General features: G+C 32.9%; 1 protein-coding gene across 1 annotated transcript in view; it reads left to right on the top strand.

Annotated features, from left to right (window-relative positions):
- Window positions 1-26,624, top strand: part of LOC127160482 (short transient receptor potential channel 7-like) — a gene marked incomplete at its 5' end in the record, with an annotated part of 48,903 nt that extends 22,279 nt beyond the window's left edge. Inside the window, 5 exons of the mRNA XM_051103124.1 lie at window positions 18,501-18,696; window positions 19,112-19,333; window positions 22,762-22,842; window positions 22,961-23,036; window positions 23,190-26,624. Of these exons, the coding sequence (XP_050959081.1) occupies window positions 18,501-18,696; window positions 19,112-19,333; window positions 22,762-22,842; window positions 22,961-23,036; window positions 23,190-23,332 (718 nt within the window). The remainder of the gene's footprint in view (window positions 1-18,500; window positions 18,697-19,111; window positions 19,334-22,761; window positions 22,843-22,960; window positions 23,037-23,189) is intronic.
- Between the last annotated feature and the right edge of the window lie 498 nt (window positions 26,625-27,122).

Genomic DNA, 27,122 nt, shown 5'->3' with positions numbered 1-27,122 from the left:
AAGAAAAAAGAAATGCCAATGGAGCAATTTTTCAGACCCAAGGGCAGATATTTGTTCTTGTTTTAGACATAAACTTACCAAATTTTTATACATTTTTGGAATTGACAAGACTTCTTATCTTTTTGTGTTTAATTTTCTATGTATTATTATTTATTTATTTGGAATGTTTTTACTGGAAAAACAAGACAAAAATACTAAGTAAGAAAATCATGTTTTGCAATATATACCTATAAAACTGACTGGAGAGCAGCTTGGATCATCTGATGATAGATGTTTGAGATCATATTGAGATCTTTTGATTGGTTTCTGACCCTAGTTTGAGACATTGTTGAAATTCTTTCTATTTTTGTTTTTTAGGAGAAACAATCCTTTTTGTTGATTTTGTTGATCGTGATATTTTACTTATTTATTTATTAAACATATATATATATATATATATATATATATATATATGTGTGTGTGTGTGTGTGTGTGTGTGTGTGTAAAAAAAAAAAAAATTAGATTAAGATTTTAAAAATAATATTCTGAACAATTAAATATTAAATTATTATTGTTATACATTTAAATTATATTTTAAATGTGAAACTAAATTGGCCTGTAGGTGGCAGAAAGTCACTGTTTTAATGAGTGAGTCACTGAGTCATTCATTCATTCGATTCATTTGATTTGTTCAAAGCTAATAAATTCAGTGAGGCAAGTGACTCAGTGAATGGATCATTCAATCATTGACTTGTTCCAAATAGGTAAATTTATTGAACTTTTGTGTAAAATGAATTAAATTCATTGTATTTGTGTGTGTGTGTAAATTTGACAGTAAACATAATAATAAAAACAATTATTATTATCCATTGTCAAGTTTATACACACACACACACACACACACACATATATTATTTAATTAAACAAATACAATAAATTGTGAAAAGATTTCAACAAACGCATCAGTACACTATTAGAGAAAGTTTATTAATACACATTTAAGTAATTCTGAGAACGGAAGTTGATGAATAATGAAAACAAAAAATCTAATTGGCATTCGTTTAAAATTATTCAACCCCCAAAAGTAAAATTTGGTGGAGAATCTTTGATTCTTTAAAACCACCATTAAACGCTGTATGGAAGTGCTTCCAAATCTTTTGTCACCTCTCTACTGCAAACTTGGCCCATTCCTCACCTGAAAAAGCTTTCAGATCGCTGATAATCTTTGGTTTTTACTTTGCCATTGCTTTCTTCGAATTCAACCAAATATTTTTATTGAGAATTAAATCTGAAGACTAAACAAGCCACTCAAGAACATTCTATGACTGATCCCTCAACCGAGCACAAGTAGATTTGGATGCACATTTTACTTTGGGATGATTGTCCTGCAGGAAAGTACATTGATCATCAGCTTCAGTCTTTGCACCAAAGGCATCATATTTTTTGCAAAAAATGCCTGATACTTCAAAGAATCCATGATATCCTTCATATGATCATGATTACCACTTCCTGCTACAGTAAAACACCCCCATAACAGGTGCACTTCTGCTCATAAGCTTTGCCTTTTTTTACACCAGACATACCACTGATCCATAGGTCCAAAAAGTTCCAGTTTGGTCACATCACTCCATAAAACATTCTTCCAGAACTCCACAGATCTATCCAAATTAATTTTAGCATGTTCAGGTCTACCTTTTTGTTCTTCTTGGTCAAGAGTGGCATTCGGCAAGATGCCTAGTGTTCTTTTTATACACTGCATTGAAATGTTTTTTCTCCTTCTGTCAGGTCATTTTGAAAGTCTTTGGCTGTACATTTAAGGTTTTTTTCAGTTGTTCTGATCTAATATATTTATGATATTTTATGCTTTTTTTGTTCAACACCATCAAGGGTTTTCTGGTACAACACACATTAAACTAAAGAATACGGCTGACAGCTGTGTCTTTAGGAGTTTTTAGCCTTAGACTTCCTAATGTAATACAACAATTTCTTCTGTATAGATTTATAGCTTTTGTGAGAGCACTGTTGACTTTGCCATATTTGCTACTCAACTTCAGCACATGCATGGGCTAACTGTATGTATGTGAAATAGCCCAAGCTAATTCTGTTTATTTTTCTAAAGTTTCTAAAGGCTTAATTGTGTTTTTGAAAATCGCATAAAAATAAGTGATTTAAAAAACAGCAATGATGAATAGGGGTTGAATAATTATGACATAGCTGCGATATTAAAAAAAATCCTATAACTCAAAAACATTGCATTATAATGTTTTTGACTTATAGTATGTATGAAACATTATTAAAGGGGTCATCGGATGCAAATCTTACTTTTACATGTTGTTCGAACATTAATGTGTGTTGGCAGTGTGTGTACACAACAACCCTATAATGAGAAAAATCCACCCAGTGGTATTTTTTAATCTTTTTAAGTAATATCCCCTTTTTCAAATCAAGCCATTCTCAGCATCTTGTCTGTGTGATGTGACACCGACCAAGGCCACTCCCACGATAGTTGATTGACATGACCGTCTTACCTTAGACCCGCCCTGAGTGAGCTGTGAACAGCTTGCCATTGTTTCATCTCCATTGCAGGGGAAGACAAGAATGTCTCCGATTGAGCGATTGAGGTGTTTTGCTGTTAGATGTAATAATGAACATAGCAGTCGTCATTTACTTCCAACATCTGAGTCGCTGAACATGCAGAGGTTTAATGTTACTTTCGTTTTTGAAGGAAATGTGCCCGACGATCTACATAAATGCGTCTATATTCGCGTGAAGCATTTGTGATCCAGCTTCATCTATAGCAGAAGTGAGTATAAGGGTTTTTATGCATCTTTGAAAATCAACTTTCTTAATAATATACTAGTTAGCAAGTTTCGCGGCTAAACGCGGCTAAAGTAAACAGTACTGCTCGTCACCCCACAGAAGAGAGGGGCGGGGCAAGCAGAGCTCATTAGCATTTAAAGGCAAATGCAAAAAAAAAGGTTTGTTTTAAAAAAGGCTGATTTTGACCAGGTAAAAAGGGTGTTTTTTACACCACGACTGAAAAAATGTAACTAAAGTATGTTATAGACTTCTCATTAAGACCCTAAAGAATCATATCAACTTGTGGAAAATGGGTATCCGATGACCGCTTTAATAAATGAAACAAAAAACAATAGTATAACGACAACTACTAACATATATACAAGAAAAATAACAAACTGAAAGTCATTTTATAAATACTACTGCTACAACAACAGCTGCCACTACTGATAATAATGTTTTATTATTATTATAAAAACATCCTCTGAATAGTTAAAATTTTACCATATGTGAAATTCATGTGTTTTTTCTCTTGCTGGTGAGAACTGCTTTTTAACAGTATCAATATCACATTTGCAGATATTTGGGAAAAACAGCAGATTGGCTCATGTGATATTGCTAAAGTATATCATGTACAAATACGAGACAAAAACTCATAAAGGGGCATTTTTGCCTTCATAGATTGAATTTGGGGGTCATTTTAATTCTGCTAGTCTTTTCTTTAGGCCTGTTTTTGTTTAATTTAAAAGTAAGTGAAATACTTGATCATGTCAGCTTCTAAATTGTTAAAACAACAATCAGCATATTATTGTAAACAAACCACATCGCAATCTTTTATTACTATGTGTGAGAATAAATGGAAGCATTAAAGAGACCTCACTGGTGTTGGCCGGTAATGTGGCTTCAGCTGCGTGTTTCAGCTTAATTACTATTGTGTTGCGTCTGCGTTGGTAGTTTTGTTCGCTGTAGGTGGGAAATTAGCATGCTGATTAAAGTGATGCACCGCCAGCTACTGGCCCGGAACGGCCCACGGAAACCCTGTTAGCGTCGCCATGGTTACGCTCCAATGTGAGGCCTCTAAATGCAGTGAGTCGAGGCGGGAGAAGTGACGACGTCCCATCCACGTATCTGGGCCTGTCAGACGAGATGTCAGTTTTAATCATTTGGTGCACATCACAGAGTATCCTGCAGAAATGGAGACTGTTTTTAGGACAATAAGAGGCACGGAGCAGACGTAATCAATGAGAGGCCGCAACCTGATTTCATGTGAATCAGAAAAGGTGAAGTGTGTTTGATATCAGGTTTAGGTTTGATGTGGACAAGAAGGTGGAGCCGTGGCTGTCAGGATCAGCTTAACAGCATAACCTGCCACAAGACAGAAAACATCCCTCAAAAAGACATTATTAGGACATTAAAAATGAAAGCTTACTGGCCTGTAGAAGGGATTTTTATGATTTTTATGTTGTTTTGGATCATTTCAAATGTGTGGAACAGGTACTCAAAATAATATTTAATATAGCATTCATTAAAATTAATAATATTAAATTAATTTATTATTTTTGTTGAATTTATTATATTTGTGTGTGTGTGTGTGTGTGTGTGTGTGTGTTTGTATAAACCTGACAATGGATAATAATAATAATAATAATAATAACAATAATTGTTTTTATTATTATATTTATTGTCAAGTTGATACACAGGCACACACACACACACACAAATATAATTAATTAAACAAGAACATACTGATGTTGATTTTACACAAAAGCTCAGTAAATTTACATATTTTGAACAAATGAGTTATTGAATGATCCATTCATAAAAAGAGTCACTTGCTTTGATCCTGAATTAATTAGTGTTTGAACGAATCAGATGAATTGAATAAATGAATGACTTAGTGACTCATGAAAATAGTAAGAAAATTAAAACATCAATTAAAATTAATAATATAAATTAATATATTGTTATTTAATAAATTTTATTTATGTGTGTAAACTTGACAATGGATAATAATAATATATGTTTGATAAATATTTAATAGTGTGTGTGTGTGTGTGTGTGTGTGTGTGTTAAATGTGTAATGATCTTATTAAAATTTGCATTATTATTATTATTATTATTATTATTATTATTATTATTATTTATTGTTGTTTAATCATTTAATTATATGTAGGCATTTTAAATACAGCCATTATTAATATATCAATAAATATTAATAAATAAAACATCAAGAATAATGTTTAATTAATATTTAAAAATTTGTATGTGTGTTTGTGTGTGTGTTAAACATGCAATGATCATATTAAAATCATTGTTATTTATAAATTATTATTATTATTATTATTATTATTATTATTATTGTTATTGTTATTATTATTTATTGTTGTTTAATAATTTAATTATATGTAGGCATTTTAAATACAGCCATTAATAATATGTGAGAATATTCCATTAATAATAATAATAATAATAATAATATTGCATTATTATTATTATTATTATTATTATTATTATTATTATTATTATTATTATTATTATTATTATTTATTGTTGAATAATTGAATCATATATAGACAATAGAAATACATTTATTATTAATATATCAATAAATGTTAATAAAACAAACAAGAATTTAATTAATTCATATTTAATAATTAATGTTAGTGTGTCTGAATTTAACATGAGAAATGATCATATTAAAATTTGCGTTCTTCTTCTTCTTATTATTATTATTATTTGTTTAATAATGTAATATTTTAATTATATATAGACATTTGAATACGGACATTATTAATATATCAATAAATATTAATAAATAAAACATCAAGAATAATGTTTAATTAATTAATATTTAATCATTTGTGTGTGTGTGTGTGTGTGTGTTAAACCTGCAATGATCATATTAAAATTATTGTTATTGATTAATCATTAATATTATTTATTGTTGTTTAATAATTTAATTATATGTAGGCATTTTAAATATAGCCATTAATAATATGCGATAATATGCCATTAATAATAATAATATTGCAATATTATTATTATTATTATTATTATGTATTGTTGATAATAAAAGAAACAATAATTATATTTAATTAATTAATATTTAATAATTAATGTTATTGTGTCTGAATTAAACATGAGCAATGATAATATTAAAAATTGCATTATTATTGTTATTATTATTATTATTTATTGTTGAATAATTAAATCATATATAGACAATTGAAGTACATTTATTATTTATATGTCAATAAATGTTAATAAAAGAAGCAAGAATATTCTTTAATTAATTAATATTTAATAATTAATGTTAGTGTGTCTGAAATTAACATGAGCAATGATCATATTAAAATTTGCATTATTATTATTATTATTATTATTTGTTGCTTAATAATTTAATATTTTAATTATATATTTTAATTATATATAGACATTTGAATACAGTCATTATTAATATATCAATAAATATTAATAAATAAAACAAGAATAGTTTAATTAACTATTAATTCATTAATAATTATAATAATAATTAATCATATTATTAATTAATATTTAATAATGCGTGTGTGTGTGTATAGATATGAATGTATATTATGGATCCTTTCGTAGTGTAAACATATCGATGTTTCTCTAGTGTGAACTGAATTCAGTTTCATGTAGTGTGTGTGTGTGTGTGTGTGTGTGTGTGTGTGTGTGTGTGTGTGTGTGTGTGTGTGTGTGTTTGAGTGTTTGTGTGTCAGTAGAGGGCAGTGTGGATCTGCTTTCATCTGCAGCTCCTTATAGAGCCACACGCAGCATTTCCCAGTGTGCCTTTATAAAGTTCACACGGAGAAGATGGAACTCATTAGTCATGAGACCGTCAAACACCTCCGCGCCTCCAACGAACTCAACCAACCGCGGATGTGGTAGACCGAGGCTTAATATGGAGGATGAGAATCTGTAAATAGACCAAGTAAAGATAGCTTCAGAACATATCAAACATCACAGGAGCTGAAACAGCAGAGCCCAAAGGTCATGTTTTCAATTCTCAAGGAATGCATGAACTGATCAAACTCAGACCTTAAATAAATGCAACAGAAGTCACTTTGGATAAAAGCGTCTGCCACGGCATGACCACAGATTGTGTATCCAAAGACTGACTATTAGATATTTCATTTACATTTACATTCATGCATCTGGCAGATGCTTTTATCCAAAGTGACTCTCAGTGCATTAAGACTATACATTTAATCAGTTCATACATTTTCATAGATTTCATCAGGACGCGGACAGACTTTAATAAGTGCTGAAATAATTTGCACGGCCACTATGACTGCAATAATAGTTGGCCTCATTTAGTTTATTGAAAAATAATGCATGATTCATCAGTTTATGTTGTACAAGAGGAAATTATATTTGCTTGCTTTATTTGGTTTAATTTGTGAACATGAACATGAATGAACATTTTTTTTTTTGAATTATTATTTTGTCTTTCTCCAAGTGTTTTCACAGAAATAATTATCTGAAAAAATCTTTTCTGCTGGCAAAGATTTTTTTTTTCAAAAGTATATAGTTAGTCTATTTGACATTTATCTGTGCTTGTGCCATGAAATGACAGATTCGGCCCTGAATATGTTATACTTTTAATGATTTAGCTGTCTTTTAAAACATAAAATAGCTAAAGTTTCTTTAAAAAAGTAAAATCAAGCAGCGCTGTACATTATTTCCCACTGGATGCTTAGTTTAACTCCAAAATGTGTCTTATTATGGAAGTTTGGTCATATTGCAAGTGTGATTTTGTCTAATTACAATTACAGTATGTTCACCGCAGGGTCAGTTTGTCCCTGGATTCGGTGTGAATCAGTGGAAATGAACGGCAGACAGTTTGTTTTGAGGTTCGGCAATGTGGAAACACTCACGGGTTTGCTAACAAGCCTTAAAGGTTACAGCGCAGTTACTTCTGTCTGTGTGTGTGTGTATGCAGTATCTGTGCGGCTCAGTGTCTCGGGTGTGTATGATGCAGGTGGATGTGATAATGATCTCTCTTGGGACGGTGTGTGTGTGTGTGTGTGTGTGTGTGTGTGAGTGTGTGTGAGTGGATAATATTGAAGAAGTGCTGGCTAACACTTGATAGACAGCAGCACAAACTGATCACACACACACCTGTCAAGGGTGAGAGATGGTCTGAAGGCGTCATAATTGGAAAATGTGCCAAAAACACATCCTGGTCTAATTTCACCCTGTAATCACATATAAAGATGAAAAAATATAGATTTGCAAAAAGAAAATAAAGCCTATTGAGATTCTAATATTTGATTTAGGGGGGATGTTTTCATCAAATATATATATATATATATATTGTTTGTTTGTTTTTGTATTTGTTTTAATCAAACATTTCTATTTTTTTATATATATATTTTTTTTATTAGATTTTTTTATTATATATGTAAATATATATTTATATATATAGAAAATTATATATGTTATTAATGAAAAAGGTTTTAACAATTTTAGGTTTTGTTAATAATAATAATAATAATAATAATAATAATAATTTAAATAAACATTTTTAATGAAAAATGTTATTTATAGCTAATTAATTTATAACTAATTAATTTTAGTTAATTATAATGATCTATATATTTTGTTTTAGCTTTAATAAAATTAAATTTTTTTAGTGAACAATGTTTTTAATAGTTTTTTTTATAGTATGATAATAATCTAGATGTGGATATTGCAACATTTCTAATTTCTGTTTGTTTGTTTGTTTGTTTGTTTCATGTAATATTTATATTTTATTTTAGCTTTATTTAAATGAACAAATATGTTCAATGAACAAAATCTCTCTACTTTCGGTTTATTTTTAATTAGTTTTCATCAACTATTTATATTTTATTTTATTTTTTTAGGTTTTATTTTAAATGTGCTTAGTTTAAATCAAATATTTATATTAAGTTATATTTTTTATTTAATTTCAGCTTTATTTAAAAAACCTTTTTTTTTTAATGAACAAAATGTTTTTAATAGCTTTCTTTTTAGTTGATATGATAATCTATATGTGGATCTATCTATTTATTTAATTCATCTAATAATTATATTTTATTTTAGCTTTATTTAAATGAACAAATATGTCCATTGAACAAAATCTTTCTTTTTTACTTTGTTTATTTTTAATTAGCTTTCATCAACTATTTATATTTATTTTATTTATTTATTTATTTTTTAGATTTTATTTTATATGTTTTTAGTTAATCAAAATGTTAATCAAAAATGTTTTTAACAGTTTTAGGTTTTGATAATAATAATAATTTAAATATAAATTTAAATATAAATTATATATATATATATATATATATATATATATATATATATATATATATATTATATATTATTTTATAATAATCTATATATTTTATTTCAGCTTTATTTAAATTAACATTTTTTTTTTTTTTCAATGAACAAAATGTTTTTAATAGGTTTACATTTAGTTAATGATAATAATCTAGATGTGGATATTGCAGAATTTTTCAAATTAGCAATAAGTTTAATTGACAAAATCTTTTTACAAGTTTTAATTTTAGTTAATGACAATAATGTGACCCACATGTTGGATGTATAAATATATAAAAATAAGAAAGAGAAGAGATTTAGCTAAGGAATGGATTGCATCATGTCTTTGCATGCTCGGCCTGTGTTATTTAGTGCCTGTTTGAAAAAAGATGTTATACAAGTCAGTTAATGCAGACGTGCCACAAAATATGCTGCATGTCTTTGCACACCGCCATCCTCATGATGCAGGTCGTTTCTGAGTGTTAGGTTGTGCTCGTTTGGAGAATAAGGCACAATCAATACCAATGCTCATTTACACATAAAGCAGGTTTGTGCTAAAAAGAATGAGAGTGACAATCTGAATACTGAAACATGCTCAAGTTGCCTTAGTGTTCAATGAATTCAGCTGGGGAGAGAGAGAGAGAGAGAGAGAGAGAGAGAGAGAGAGAGAGAGAGAGAGAGAGAGAGAGAGAGAGAGAGAGACGTGACGCTGGAGCATCTCTGTGAAGCGCCACTGCAGGCTTTGCACTTTTACACTCTAGAGATAAAGAACCAGAGGAAACAGGCAGACAGGAATGGACAGAATGAGTGAAAATGTCCCCGAACCAGGAGAGAAAAGGCAAAACTCTCCCGCTGGCAGAAGTTGAAGCACATCGATCAGAAAACACGCTCACGGTGTGTGAGGAGCTTCATTTGAGCACAGGATTCCTCTCATAGAGTCCTTTTAAGCTTGTGACAGTGTGTGTGTGTGTGTGTGTGCGTGTCAGTGTGTATTTGTGTGTTAGTGTGTGTGGGTTTTCGCCAGGGAACATATAAAAACGTTTAAGAAAATCTTGAAAAATGTCACCCCCGGGGCCGGCTGTCACTCAAGGATTTTGCTGAATTATTTGAAAATGCATAAATGCATAAAGCTTCACACAAAAACACACACACAAACATGTTAATATACATATATACTATGTACATATATTTACAATGTATGAAAATATATATTTGAATAAATAATATAAATGTATAAATCTACATAATAAATAAACGAACAAACAGATAAATATTAATATAACACATTTGTAATATAAATATAAATGTGTAAATTATACACACACACACACACACACACACACACACACACACACATGCATATATACATATGTAATAAATAATAAAATGTGTCAATGTATACACAAACTTGTTTATATATATAGAAACTTGTGCACGTGTATACATACATAATAAATACAAATATAATTAACAATTAACATACATTTGTAATATCAATAGAATATAAAACTTAAATTAAATATAGAAATGTCTGTGTGTGGGGGGGTTGATATATACAAAAATGTGTTAATATACATATATATATTTATAATGTATGAAAATATATATTTTTGATAAACAATATAAATGTAGAAATATGTACATAATAAATTAATTAATTAATATTAATAACAAATTTGTAATGTAAGTATAATAAATGTGTGCATATGCACATAGTTAAAAATAAATACATTTTATAATTTATAATTAACATACATTTGTATATAATAAAAGTATAAATAATATTATAATTTAAAATTAAAAATATAAATGTGTGTGTGTGTGTGTGTGTGTGTGTGTGTAAATATATACATACACATAAATTTATATTTATAATTATATATTTATATATATATAATTTATAAATTATATGCATTTCAAAACTAAATATGATAAATGTTGTCTGCGCCAGTATTCTTGTGGACAGTGTGCCAACATATGGTGCAAGTGTGCCTTGGGTGTCCCGAGTTCGAATCCTGCCTCGTGGACCTTTCCCGATCCCACCCCCCCTCTCTTCTCCACTTACTTCCTGTCTCATCTCCACTGTCCTTTCAAATAAATTGAGAAAAAGGAAAAAAAAAAAATTTAGAAAGTGATATTGTATTTTATATACAATTTATATAATTCTTAATAATAATATGTGATCCTGGACTACAAAACCATTCTTAAGTAGCACGGGTATATTTGTAGCAGTAGCCAACAATATATTGTGTGGGTCAGGATTATAGATTTTTCTTTTATGCCAAAAATTGGATATTAAGTAAAGAAAATGTTCCATGAGGATATTTTGTAAATTTCCTACAGTAAATATATCAAACCTTAATTTTTGAGTAGTAATATGCATTGCTAAGAACTTCATTTGGACAACTTTAAAGGTGATTTTTTTTTTTTTTTTTTGCACCCTCAGATTCCAGATTTTCAAATAGTTGTATCTCGGCCAAATATGGTCATATTCTAACAAAACATACATCAATGAAAAGCTTATTTATTTATACGTATTTAGCTTTCAGATGATGTATCAATTTAATTTTCAAAAAAATGGACCCTTATGACTGGTTTTGTGGTCCAGGGTGTATATATATGTATATATATATATATGTGTGTGTGTGTGTGTGTGTGTGTGTAATAGTATTTATATATATGTGCCATCACACACATGCTCAGAGCCTCTTTAACAATCAATCGAATGTCACTCAGTTTATCAGGGGACATACAGGACATACAGATATGGAGACAGATCCTGAGAAGTGAAATATTGATCTACAAGAATAATCAAGTGCTTTAGCAGATTACTCCAGTGTATGAATTATGCATGGGATTTTTGAAAGGGTTTTATAGGTCACCTTCTGGACAGGTTTAAAGACCCCGCCCTCCTCATTTACATTCAGGCCAGAAACCCCAAGGAACACCAGTGCTTCGGTTAAGATGAATCGTTTGTTTCGTACCAGACCTCATTAGTTAATCGATTTGTACAAAAGCATCTGCTAAATGAATTAAATATAAATGCTAAAGACCTGAAGAAGCACAAGACGTGAGAGCTATTCCTGTAAACACAGGGGGAATAAAAGTCAGATTACGACTGGATAAAACACGGATGATATTTTAAGAAAGAGAGAGAAATGGAGATAGGAGATGGTTTCCTTGCCCAATCTGTGGGCGCAAAGCAACAGAAGAGAAACCAACACAAAACTGGAACCTGCTGTGAGTGTGTGTGTGTGTGTGTGTGTGTGTGTTCAGGGAAGGTAGTGACCTAAACATGAGTCAGAAAGCGTCTCGTTTTCTCTCTGCCTACGTCTTCAAACACATTCACTGTAAAGTAATTCAGTGAAACAAAGAGAAAACGGTGATTCTGTGAAAATTTGTGCTTTTGTCTGTACATTTGTGCAGTTTTAGGATGTTTACCCTACCTACTAACACACGTACACACACACATCTGAAGCAATCATGGATGGGAAGCTCTTCTGTAGACTTCTGTGAAGTTGATTATAATCTCTCTGGCTTCGCCTTACACATTATGGCGTTATTACAGGTTCACCAGGCCAAGGCACTGAAGGACCTGTACGAGGGTGGTCAGAAATTCTTAAGGAGCTTCGCATCACCCATCCAGGTCCCCACTAAGACCAGTGGCAAGCAGAAGAGCAGGACATGGATGGAGCTGCTCTTCGGGAGATGGGTGGAGAATCTTTTGTTTCCTTTTTTCCCACTACTGGCCTCACGGTCAGTGGTACCCAAAAACTCGACAAAAGAGCATTTTCTTTTATCTCTGGGTCTCCAGAGGGGACGGGGGGTGTTGGACGGGCCAACCTCAGACTTCACTCCCCTCAGTTGGAGAGTGCTATCAGATGTACTACTCACGCACCATCTGCCCGAACACAGGTAAGTGTCTCAAACACTCCAGACACAGACACTCTGACCCGCTTTGGACGGGTACGTCGGTGGTCCCGCTTGTGCCGCTTGTGCCGCTTGTATGTTATCTGGGGGCCTGGATAGAGCCTCCCAGTCCGTCTTGTTGGCTCCTCCGGACCATCAGACTCGGCTATGCGATTCAGTTCACCCGGCGCCCCCCCTAGTTCAGAGGCATCCACTTCTGTGAAGGATGCAAATGCCCCTGTCTTGTGGGCAGAAATCGCAACTTTACTGGCAAAGGATGCGATAGAGCCGGTCCCTCCAGCCGATATATAGAAAGGGGTTTTACAGCCCTTGCTTCATAGTACCCAAGAAAGGCGGTGGGTTACGACCGATCTTGGATCTGTGCATTTTGAACCAGGCCTTTCACAGGCTATTGTTCAAGATGCTCACACAGAAGCACGTTTTCAGTGTGTCCATACTCAAGATTGGTTTGCAGCGATCAACCTGAAGGACGCGTACTTTCATGTTTCGATCCTTCCGTGCCACAGACCGTTTCTGCAGTTCGCGCTCGAAGGGCGAGCATATCAGTACAAAGTCCTGCCCTTCGGGCTGTCCCTATTGCCCCGTGTCTTTATGAAAGTCGCGGAGGCGGCCCTTGTTCCCCTCAAAGAGCAGAGCATCCGCATTCTCAACTACCTCGACGACTGGCTGATACTGGCTCAGTCTCAGTCTTAGGATCAGCTGTGTGAACACAGGGACCTGGTGCTCGCACACCTCAGCTGGTTGGGTCTTCGGGTCAGCTGGGAAAAGAGCAAACTCTCCCCGATGCAGAGGATCTCTTTTCTCGGTATGTTGGACTTGGTCGAACAGAAGGCTAAATCCACCCCGGCCCCCCTCTGTACCCTCTTGGGATCTGACTCTAGTGCTGACAGCACTACAGCAGGCCCCATTTGAGCCTTTGCAGTCAGTCGAGCTGAAGTTCCTTTTTAATGAAGACTCTGCTCCTGCTTGCATTGGCCTCCATCAAGAGGGTAGGGGACCTGTTCGCATTTTCTGACGACGAATTGTTCCTAGAGTTCAGGCCAGCGGATTTCCAGGTAACCCTGAGGCCCCAGACCAGCTATGTACCCAAGGTTCCTACTACTCCCTTCAGGGACCAAGTGGTGAGCCTGCGAGTGCTGCCCCCGGAGGAGGCAGACCCAGCCCTAGCTTTTCTTTGTCCCGTCTGAGCCCTAAGATGGTACGTAGACCGGACAAGCTTCAGGACCTCAGACCAGCTTTTTGTCTGTTATGGAGGCCGGCAGAAGGGGAATGCCGTCTCCAAGCTGGATAGTGGATGCCATCACCCTGGCTTACCAGGCACACTCAGGTTGCGAGCTTACTCACCTAGAAGTGTTGCATCCTCCTGGGCCCTGGCTAGTGGCGCCTCACTGACAGATATCTGTAGAGCTGCGGCTGGGTGACCCCTAACACGTTCGCCAAATTCTATAGCCTTTGTGTAGAGCCGTTATCCTCCTGTGTTCTCACCTAAAATGGGTAGAAGCACTGAGGCTTGCTAAAACCGCCCCAGAGTGTCCATACAGTAGACCCTGTTGAGCTTCTCCCTCCCCTTGGCAGACGTAGCGGAGCGCCAGGCCCTCACTTGGTGAAACCATGAGAACCGGTAGAAGGCTGGGGTCCAAAGGAGAGACCTAAGTGGATCCCATATGTGTAAAATTCCATGGCATAGCCTCAGAGCCTGTGTTCCCTGGTAGGCCGTCTGCCATTGCTCGGCTCCTCAGCGAAAACCTTGCCCTGCACCTGCTGCAAATTTATACTCGCGCTGAGATCAGCCAATGTTTGCATGCCAATGTGCACTGGCTCGTTTAGTTTACACTCGAAGTAGATTGGTCTCTCTAAGCGAGATGATCCCAATTCGTCGGTCACCAACATGACGTCTCCATTCCCTCCTTCAGAGAATGAGAATTACATACGTAACGAAGACATTCTGTGAGGAACAAAAGGTCAAAAGGTCTAGAAGGAGCCCGGTCTTCATCATGACTAGGGAGAAGTCAAGGAAGTCTCAACCAGTGATTTTCTTTATGTGTTTACTCATGATTGTCATGATGTTGTCTCTTCGATCATTGGGTCCTTGCCCCAAAATTGACAATTTCCCTCCTAAATTGGAAGTATCAGTATATGCTCTTTTGTGTTAATGTTGCAAACTGTTCAGAGCTGTGAAAGGGTTGGTTGGTTAGGCTTGCTTCACGCTGGCTGGTGCTACAATCTGATTTACGATCATTTATCTTGTCTTGGGCCTCTTTGTGGAATTCGGCTCCTTGAGTTTCAACAATGTTATGATCAAATCTTAAATTGTCTTCAGTTTATTTGATTCACTCTGATGTGCTACAAATTCTATCCTTGAAATCAGGATCAATGAAATATTGTCTTCACAATTATTCATACTTGTGAAAATGGGCTGAGAATTAAAGAAGTAGTTGTAATCTGACTCAGAGGAAGACAGGAATCATGTCTTTGTACAATACTTCACCTACAAATGGTTTTAAAAGCAAAAATGCTATGAAATTCATCACATTTTGTGAAAATGCCTGACATGCTCGAGCAAAACAGACACTTTTGGTATCAGCAGCTCAAAATTAGTCAAAAACATGTACTGGATTTTATTTAGCAAATATGATGCAGGGCATTGTAATCATTTATCTTTTATTATCCCATTGTAGTTAACTGCAGGATTGGCTTTTCAGAGAAGGATACATGTCTTAGAGAAAAATAGTTCATCCAAAAAAAAAAAAAAATTCTTAAAATATACTTACCCTCAGGCAATCCAAGATGTTGATGAGTTTGTTTCTTCATCAAAACAGATTTGGAGTAATTTAGCATTACATTACTGGCTCACCAGTGGATCCTCTGCAGTCAATGGGTGCCGTCAGAATGACATATTTGTTTAGAGCTGTTTTGGACTGTTTTTCATGACTTTTTCCCTGGAGAAAGCAATATTATGGATAGAGGACTGATTTTTAGCAACAATTTGAAGTTAAAAACTTCTTAATGATGGATTTGTTTCTTACAGACATGCAGCTTTTGTTTTACAGTATGTTAATTGATAGACTAGCAGATTATTTTGATGTTTTTATCAACTGTTTGGATTCTGACAGCACCCATTTACTGCAGAGGATCCACTGGAGAGCAAGTGATGTAATGCTTACATTTTTCCAAACCTGATGTAGAAGCAAACTCATATACATCTTGGATGGCCTGAGGGTGAGGACATGTTCAGCAAATGTTTATTTTTGGGTGAACTGTTCCTTTAACTCTTTGACAGAATGTTACTGGACGTCACTGAGGTTTTGTCAGATTTTACTTTAGGGGTCAGTTTTAGCTCACACACATTTAAAGGATTTGATCTTGTCAGCAAATGTCTGAAGAATGATTGAGGAACTCAAGTTTTTATCTCTCATCACACAAAAGAATATTTTTCATATTAAACAGACAAGCTCATTTCATCAGTTTGATTGGCATCTAATCTTCCGCTAATATTTATTTGGCTGAGCCGATGTGTCAGGTGGAGAGCGGGCCGGTCTTTCTTCGGAAAGACTAATGGATGGAAAACAGGAAAGATGAGTAGAAAAGAAGTGCCATTAAGAACAATAAAGAGAAGATGATGTAATTTATGAGGTTAAATGGAGAGAGAGAAGGAGATCATAACAGAAGCGATGAAAGAGCTCCTTAGGTGGATTATTTTTTGAATACCCTTTTTCTAATATGATTTACATGTTAATAAAACCAGTTGCTTGTGGCTATAATATACCTACTGTCTGAATTCATCAGATAAATTACTAGAGATAGAGAGAAACTCTAAACCACATTTATTAATAATGAATGAGAGGCTTAGAAAATATCAAGTGTGAAATGGAGATACTTCAATTAAAGCAAGGAAAACATTACAGAATATGAAAAATTGTATGAAAAAAAGTGAATGCAATTGTATTTAATGTATTTAATATATAATGCATTAGACTTAATTGTAGTTAAATTATACACACGTAAAAGAGTATCTGCATGAATCAAAATCTGCACAATCTGCTCATACTTCACCCCAAAATCATAATAAAGAATTTAATATTTTTATTTTACATGAAGAACATGAAACCTATTTGTAGGACCTTATTTATTTACTTATTTATTTATCATTGTGACATTTACATGACAGTTAAGTCTATTTTACCACAATGCAGGATTATAATGTGAAAAACATAACATTTATAACAATTTTAAAATATTTATACATCATGGTAGTATTTGTAGTACTACTTTATGCCAGTAAAACAATTATAAATAATAATAAAAAAATCTAAATCCAAAGTACAGCAATTTTTTTTTACTATGTAAAAGAACTGTTTTCTATTTGAATATATTTTAAAATGTAATTCACTCATGTGGGTTTCAGCATCATTACTCCAGTCTTTAGTGTCACATGAAAAAAACTTTTCACTGGTAGTGTATAATATTATAAATTTAAAAGAGTATCTGTGTGAATCTGACAAAATCATAATAACAAAAATAAATTATATTTATGTTTTACATAAAGAAAAGAAAACCTATTTTATTGTGGACCGTGGCATTTTCCATAACAATTAACTGTGTTTTACCCAAAATGTGCAGCACTGTAATGCGAAAAACATATATATAATTTTAATTGTAAAATATTTATATTTCATGGTAACATTTGTTGTGGTACCAATTATTTATGCTAAATATATATATATATATATATATATATATATATATATATAATATATAATATTAAAAATATTTTTAAATATTAATATTTTCTGAATATAAAAAAATACATTACAATACAGCAGTGAGAATTTATTAAGAGTTACAAATAAACTGAAAAGTAAAGTATCCAAATGCATAACAGTGAGAATTTCGACAGAAAATGTGCTTAAAATAATCACAGTGCAAACCTTAGTAGCTTTGTTGGTGATTTATATTCCAGCGTTGGCACAGACGCAACCTGTTTAAATATTCAGAGCGACACGGCGGGAGCGAGACCATGACTCTGTCCACTCGATGAGCTCAGCGTTAAAACACAAACATTTCAGCAACATCACTAAACAAATCCATTATTTAACAGACCCTCTGTTCTCCTGTTCTCCAACGTCACTCCATCTGATTCATTGAGTGATTCATCATCTTCATTCTGCACTCATTCAGCTCATATAAGCAGCTTTCAGTGAAAAACAGGTGCAGATGGAATAAAAATGATTCGTGTACAAGAAAGGACAATCACAGAAACGCTCAACTGAAGTTCTCCTGCCTCTCAAATGGTTCTCTTGAGAAAAACACCCCAGTAATCTCACGTTTCTTCTCTAGAGATTGCAGCAGGTCTTAAACTGCTCAGATTTACCAAGATACAAACAAAAATGGAGTCTATGCTTCCTTTTCTGTTCCTGTTGTGATCTATGAAAGAGCAACATCTGAGCCATAATGTTCTTCTGCTCTGTGTTTGTTGACAGGGTTGAAGAGAGCTTCAAGACTCTGTTCTGGTCCATATTTGGTCTGTCGGAGGTGATTTCTGTGGTTCTGAAGTACGATCATAAGTTCATCGAGAACATTGGTTACGTGCTGTACGGGGTTTATAACGTCACCATGGTGGTGGTTCTTCTCAACATGCTGATTGCAATGATCAACAGCTCCTACCAGGAAATTGAGGTATGAATTTACTGTAAAAAACACTGATTTAGAATCTTATTGAAGTCTTAGTTTTACAAAAAAAACATCTAAACCTCTTTGAAGCAAGATAAATAACTTACAAACAGTGATGGGTATATTATACTTAAAAATTATGATCCATTACTGATAATTAAATTACGAAAATGTAGTTAGTAATGTACATGTAATCTATTAGATTACATTTTTTAGGTAATGTAATCTGACTACTTTTAGATTACTTTTAGATTACTTTTGAACCTACTTGCTTACCACACAGATCTGAATAGGATTATTTTGCAGCGTATTGATATAAAATATAACGACTTTTCCATTCTTTATCATCAATGGCATGAAGTGCATTAAACATTTCTGTAAACCAGAATTTGTGAGTTGATAAATCTCTCAATCCCTGCAGGAAGATGCTGATGTGGAGTGGAAGTTTGCTCGTGCTAAACTCTGGTTGTCATATTTTGATGAGGGACGAACACTGCCTGCCCCGTTTAATCTGGTTCCCACTCCAAAATCCTTCTACTACTTGATCATCCGGGTCAAGTCCTGCCTTATACGACTGTGTAAGGGCAAAGGTCATCGGCATGACAATGAATTAGAAATGGGAATGCTCAATTCACGGCTGAAGGTAAAACACATACTGTACTGGTATATTATTTTGAACATCATTTAAGGTCTTTATGTACTGTAGATGTAATTGTTTTTTTAAACTTTAATTTGTCTCACAGCAGATCTGAATGTCTTGTCTGATTGCCTGATGTCTCAGTTCTCTTTTGTCTGCAGTTTTGTGTCTTTAAAACTGATTTGCAGCTGCAGACGGACAGAAAGACTTTGATTAAGATCTTTTAAATGGAAATGTTCTTGACAGTGAGACTCAATCAAGTGTCATTTAAAGAACAAAAGGCTGAAATCTGGTATTCGCAGTGTTCTGCCTCTGTGAGCTTCAGAAATGCAGCGTCAGAAAAACTCTCTACAGAGAATTAATGCTGTAAAGTGAAGAGAATTTAGACTGAAATACAGAATCATTAAAATAAATCATTTAATATTATATATTATACGTTTAAATAATACATAATATATCTAAATAATAATTGAAGTTGTCTAAATAAGTGTTAAGTGATTTTAGTGTTTTTTCATCTTGATGAATTGGCCATAGACTTAAAAATGTCATGTGGTGCGATCATGATTTATACTGAAATTAATTCATTTCCTTAACATGCGTTTTACAGTTGCCTTCTTGTGGTTAGCAGACTTATTTTTCCTGTAAATTGCCAAAAAAACCTGATACAAATATTTTTAAAAATACCATTCACTTAAACACTGTAGCAGTGATTCATATTTCAACCACACAAAAATTAGATATTTTATTTTTATTTATTTTTATTATAGTTATTCCTATTATTGGTCGCACCACATGATGAGTGGTTGCTCCAAATGAAGCAAAGGCCTTAGATCATTAAAAATCTATTTAAAGGGACATTTGTAAAAAAAAAAAAAAAGTGCAGCACATGGCATTAACTGCAGGCATTTCTTTAGCCCCAGTTATTTCTGAACTTTGCCCAATCTTGGCTGCTCAATGGGGGGTTTGATTAACAGGCGATTTGACCAGTCATAACGCCAAATACGCCATTTTGTCCGACAAACAAACCAGACAGGAGAGTAGATTAAAGTAAGTGCACTTGAACTTAAAAAAAAATGGTGCGTCTTTTCACAGGTGAAACAAGATACCTTCTGATGTCCATTCATGTTTATTTCATGCTATAACTAGTAAAGATGAAAAGATGATCATTTCATGTGCCGCTTGAACTGAGGCACTACAGCGATCTGTCAGGACACATTAAAGAGCTATGAAATAGTATTTGTTGTTTGAATTTCTTAAAAAAAAAGACTACATTTGAACATGTAGACTTTGTTTCACACCAAAAGTAACCAGCTCTGTCATGTATGTCAGCATGTTGTCACTGTCCTCTTTGCTCCGTGATGTATTTTTCATTGCATGAGAAGTGTCAGTTTAGAGTAGGGAGAGGTTGCTGGCTCAGATTCTGAGATGACAGCATGGCCATCTTTCTTACAGTAGAAAATGACATCTGGAGTTTCTGCTTGACTGCAGGGTCAGAATTAACTACACTGTAAAAAACAATTTGTTGAGTCAACTTAAAATAATTTGTTACCTGGCTGCCTTAAAATTTTAATTTCAGTCAACTCAAAAAATGTTTATTCAATTTGAAATGTTAAGTTGTACTAAGTGACAACTTAGATACTTGAGTTGATTTAACTTAAATTTTTAAGGCAGCTGGGTTACTTACCTTGCTTTTAAGTTTAACAAACACAAATATCTAAGTTGTCACTTAGTACAATTTAACATTTCAAGTTGACTAAAGTTATTTGAGTTGACTGAACGTAAAATTTTAAGGCTGCAGGGTAACAAATTATTTTAAGTTGACTCAACAAATTGTGTTTTTTTGTTTTTTTTGCAGTGTACCTGCCTATGGCGAGCATTTATTTTATATTGCTTGGCAGCGGAATCTGATCAAATAGTTTTAAAGAGTTATTAATAAATAAATTATAAATTACTAATAAAATACATAATTATCAAACTAAAATTATATGCTCTAAATGTTTTTGTTTGTGTTTGTTTGTTTTGCATTTTTTCTCATATTGTACAAAGATTAAATATTAACCTTATGAAAGGACCCAAATTGCATAAAAATATGTTCCAAATGATACTAAAATAAAGTATTTTATGTATATAAACCATCAGTTGAATATAAAAGCACAAAAACTGCCAATCTGGGACATATATCTATGATAGAAAAAACTTTACAGTGGTCGCACCACATGATATTTGGTCACACCACATGATATTTGGTCACACCACATGATATTTCAAATTCAGTCAAAATTTGCAAGCATAGAATTGGCCACCTAAACAAAACAAAATAGATTCCCTCAAAAGGTCACTATGAAATTTATAATAAAATAAATACTTGTAGAAATAACTTAATATTCATTGTTTTTTGAGGTCATATACCACATGGTATCCAAATGTGGTAACAACATAACCAACCGTTAAAAAGTTTGTTTTGTTTTTTTTTCCAAATTTGAGAAAAAAGAGTTACAAACCTGCTTGATGCTTTCATGGGGCATTGGCAAATTGCTATATGATGCAAAGTCCTATCTTTGAATGGATTTGAACATAAAAGTCCCAAAATAGTAGTTTCTTGATGGTCGCACCACATGTTATTTAATAAAATGGAAATCATCTGACAAAGTTTGTTTTTATATTATGATGAAAATATAAACACAAATGTTTTGCAACTTTATACAGGATTACAAACCACTTTGGAAATCATGCCAAATAATACAGAAAATTAATCAGAATAAATTTAGGGTAATTTCAAAGACATTTCCAAAACAACAGTTATGGCCGGATGGTCGCACCACATGATTTATTGACACTTTGAATAAAAGGAAAATTACAAATAACTAGTCTTTTTTGAAAAGTTAAAGTGGGTCCATACATAGGAGAGGTATTTCATGTATATGGCATCTTTTTAATGCATTTTAACCAATTATTAAATGAAAAAAATGCAATCGGAGAGAAAATCTAAGGGGTCACGTCATTGACCCACATATATATATATATATATATATGTATGTATGCGTATATATATATGTGTATATGTGTGTGTGTGTGTGTGTGTGTGTATATATATATATATATATATATATATATATATATATATATATATAATGCAAACAAAAAAGGTTATTTGCATATTCCATAACCAGGTGGTAATGCCTGTACCTTTAAATAATACCTTGCAAATGAAATGTAGTTCATCTCCTAATCATTTTCTCCTTTTATTTGGAATGTAATGGACATTAAACCACTAAATCAGCTTATTTAGAACTAATGAATGATAAGTCAGCACACAATCAGTTTCGCATTATGAAGACCGAAAGCAGTAATGCATTATAAATCCGATTAGATTCTGTTGTAAAATCATGTCAGTTGAATTAGAGTGTTGAATATTGGCTCTTTTTTTTTTTCAGGCCGATCGTCATCGAACAAATCTCAGGAGCCGGGAGGAGAACACGGTCAAAAAACCCATCAAAAACCCCACAAGATATCAGGTTAGAGACTCAACAAACCATATGAACCTGTAGGGAGTTCATTATGATCTCTGTATGCAGTCAGTTTGAATTGACAAGCTCTTTCTCCCTCATATCTGTCTGTCTGTCTGTCTAACAGAAGATAATGAAGCGCTTGATTAAGCGCTATGTTTTGAAGGCTCAGGTCGACAGAGAGAATGATGAAGTCAATGAAGGTACAAACCAACTAAATTTACAGTAGTCTCTAGTTTTATTTCACCCCAGACTGTCAGCTCAAATCATGTGTCTTGTTGATCGCTCAAACTTTCATGTGTAAAAGTAAAAATCGGCTTATGTACAGTATAACTCAAGCTCTGTGTGTGTTACAGGTGAACTGAAGGAAATAAAACAGGACATCTCCAGTCTGCGCTACGAACTTCTGGAAGAGAAATCTCAGGCCACTGGAGAACTGGCTGACCTCATTCACCAACTCAGTGACAAGTTCGGCAGGAATGCCAAGAAACAACCATGAGACAGACAGACAGAGAGAGAGAGTACTGTAGTTTAGAAACAGTATCTGGACACTTGGGCACTTGAAAATGTCTGAATGACATTCATTAGATACAAAATGCATACAAAAGATGCACAAACACACTTTACAAGCATAACTGCTGATGGAAGCATGTTTGTATGGTTTGAGATAAAACTGTAAATCTAAGGTTAAAAATGAAGACACACAGTACTGTTTGTTTGTGGTTAGTGGATGTTGTCGCTAGTTAGTGAGATTATCTGACATCTGTGTGAATTTGAAGCTTAATTCTGCCATGGAATAAAAAAAAATTATAAAATAAAAGTTATTGCGACTTTTTATCTCAAAACTGTTTTCTTGCACTTCTGAAAGGAACTAAACTTAGAACTGAATTTAAATTTTTTTTTTTTTTTTTTTTTTTTTTATAAAATAGTGGGCAATTCTACTCGCATTCTGAGAAGAAAAGTCTGAATTGTGAGATATAAACGTGTAATTGCGAGAAAAAAATGATAAAATATAAACTACCTATTCTGAGAAGAAAAGTCCAAACTGTGAAATAAAAACTACCAATTCTTAGAAAAAACTGAATTGTGCAGTTTTTGCAATTGCAAGCTATAAACTCACAATTCTGAAAAGAAAAGTCTGATCTATCTATTTCATGGCAGAAACAAGCTTTACTTTTTCCTCATAATTGTGAGTTTATGTCTCACAATTTTTTTCTCAGACTTACGAATAACATCTCACGTTTATAACTTGCAATTCTGACTTTCTTTCTTAGAATTTCAAGAAAAATGTCAATTCTGAAGTGAACTAAACTCAGAACTGAATTGAAAATGTTTTTCTTAAAATTGTGAGCAATTCTAACTTGCAATTCTGAGAAGAAAAGTCCATATAAACTACCAATTCTGAGAAGAAATATCTGAATTGTGCAGTTTTTGCAAAAGTTATAAACTCGCAATTCTGAGAAGAAAACTCATAAAACGTCACAGTTACTTTCTTATTGTCCTATTACATGGCAGAAGCAATCTTTACTTTTTTCCTCACAAAAACTGAGTTTATATCTCACAATTCTGCCTTTTTTTTCCCTCAGAATTACGAATAACATCTCAAGCTTACAACTTGCAATTCTGACTTCATTTCTTAGAATTCCAAGAAAAATGTCCATTCTGAAAAGAACTAAACTTGGAATTGAATTGAAAATGTTTTTCTTAAAATTGTGCCAATTCTACTCACAATTCAGAGAAAAAAAGCTAGAATTGTGAGATATAAACTTGTAATTGCGAGGAAAGAAAAGTCTGAATTGTGAGATTCTCACAATTGCGAAATATAAACTTGTAATTCTAAAAAGAAAAGTCTGAAATGTAAGATATAAACTTCCAATTCTGTGAGTAATTGTGCAATTTTTGCAGCTGTGAGTTATAAACTCGCAATTCTGAGAAGAAAAGTCTGAATTGTGAGATAAAAAGTGGCAATTACTTTAAAAAAAAAAAAAAAATTCTGAGAAGAAAAGTCCAAATTATGAGATATAAACTTGTAATTAAATTATGAGATTCTCACAACTGCACTATATAAACTTGTAATTCTGAGAAGAAAAGTCCAAACTGTGAGATATAAACTACCAATAATGAGAAAAAAGTGTTTTTTTTTTTTTTTTATTGTCCTATTGCATGGCAGAAGCAATCTTTACTTTTCCTTACAAAAAATTGAGTTTGTATCTCACAATTCTGACATTTCTTCTTATAATTACAACTTAACATTTTAAGCTTTATATCTTCCAATTTTGACTTTCTTTCTTATAAAAAAAGTCAATTCATACTTTTCTTTTCAGAATTAAAACTTAACATCTCAAGCTTATATCTTGCGATTCTGACTTTCTTCCTTAGAATTCCAATAAAAATGTCAATTCTGAAATGAACTAAACTTAAAATTAAATTGAAAATGTTTTCTTAAAATTGTGGGTAATTCTACCAAATTATGAGACATAAACTCATAACTGCGAGAAAGAAAGTCTGAATTATGAGATTCTCACAAATGCTTACAAGAAATGTCCAAACTGTGAGATATAAACTACCAATTTTGAGAAGAAATATCTGAATTGTGCAATTTTTGCAACTGCAAGTTATAAACTCGCAATTCTAAAAAGTCTGAATTGTCAAATAAAAAGTCGCAATTGCTTTTTTTATTTTCCTGTTCCACACAACTGTTTATATCTCACAGTTTTGACTTTTCTCTCAGAATTACAACTTAACATCTTATATTTTGCAATTTTTACTTTTTTCTTAGAATTTCAAGAAAAATTGTGGGACAAAAAGTCGCATTTACTTTTATTTTTTATTTATTTATTTTAATGTATTTATTTTCTGTGGCAGAAACAAGTTTCCATAGAACTGACTTCATACATACACTAAAACAGCAGCTGAGAATAAAATGAATGCACATTAGTGAAAAGAACATATCCTAGGCGCACCCATACAGACACACGCTCGATCTAATGAATTACATTCAGACATTTTTAATCAATATGGGATGTTGTTGCATTAAAGCAAAAAAACAAGTAGAGATGCTTTCTGATAATAAAACAGCTTTAATTCCCCAGACTGATTTGATTACATCATCAGTCCAATCAAAATGATTTATCTCAGAGCTGGCTGGTTCGATTCAGCTCTTTCTGGAGGAAATGAGCGAACAGGACTGTGATCCGTGAATGATGAACTGATGTGAATTCACTCAGATACTGAACATCTTCCAAAAGAGAGAGTGAGAGATGAGAAAAACTGAGAGGAAAGACAAACAGAGACTAAACGAGGGTAAAAGGCTCACAGCAGGTATGTAGTGCATTCTGGGATATCACCTCCCTTAAGAGTCATTTCCTGTTCTGAGATCGTATCTCGCAAGAGAGACATACAAAGAAAGGAAAACAATAGAAAACACTGTGATGTTGGCAGTTATATGATTTAATATAAAAGTATTTTAAGCATTTAATTATGAGTCAGATGGGCAGTAACTGTGAGAAGGTGCGTAAACATCATTTCCTCTTCACACCACACAGGCCGTCTAATTAACACAAGAGCACAGAGACACACACACGGGCGAACCTCACAAAAAACACATTTCACCCAAAGATCAAAAGAGAGAAGAAAAATAATAATATTTTGCATGAAATAATGAGCTTATTTTTAGAAACTTTGTGGCATTATTTTCATGACATTTAAGCACATTTCCCTTTTAATTCTCATTACTGTAATGTACCTGGAGCATTTTTAATATACTTTCATTTCTGTTTTTTTTTTTTTTTTTTTTTTTTTTTTTTTTTTTTTTTTAATATATTTTAAATTTTAATATACAAAACATTTATTTATTTAGTTTTGATGTAGGGCACCTGGACACTTTATATTAAAGCTTTTTAATATATTTTAATTTATATATTAATATGTTTTACATTTTAATGTGCAAAATATGATTTTAGATTTTTTCTTTTGATTTTGGTGTATGGTAAAAGACCCAAACATATTCTTATCAGGTTTTGTGAGATTCACCCAAACACACACACACATGCACACACACACACACACACACACGTTACAGTATTTGTGGGCTTTTATTAAAGACTTTGCCTGTATAAAGCACTTGCTCAAACAGACTAAAGTCATTTTTTTCATAGAAACACACTAAAAGAGAAACGGATTGTTTACATGACATGTATACTTTTAATAGTTTTACAGTAAGACTTTAGATTTATCTGAATGTATTTATTGTTTCATTAATGGTAAATAAATACACAGATGTTCAGAAC

This window comes from Labeo rohita, unplaced genomic scaffold, assembly GCF_022985175.1.
Source record: "Labeo rohita strain BAU-BD-2019 unplaced genomic scaffold, IGBB_LRoh.1.0 scaffold_360, whole genome shotgun sequence".
Taxonomy (NCBI): Eukaryota; Metazoa; Chordata; class Actinopteri; order Cypriniformes; family Cyprinidae; genus Labeo; species Labeo rohita.
The sequence above is the reverse complement of the archived record's forward strand: the minus strand, read 5'-3'. Positions and strand labels throughout refer to the sequence as shown.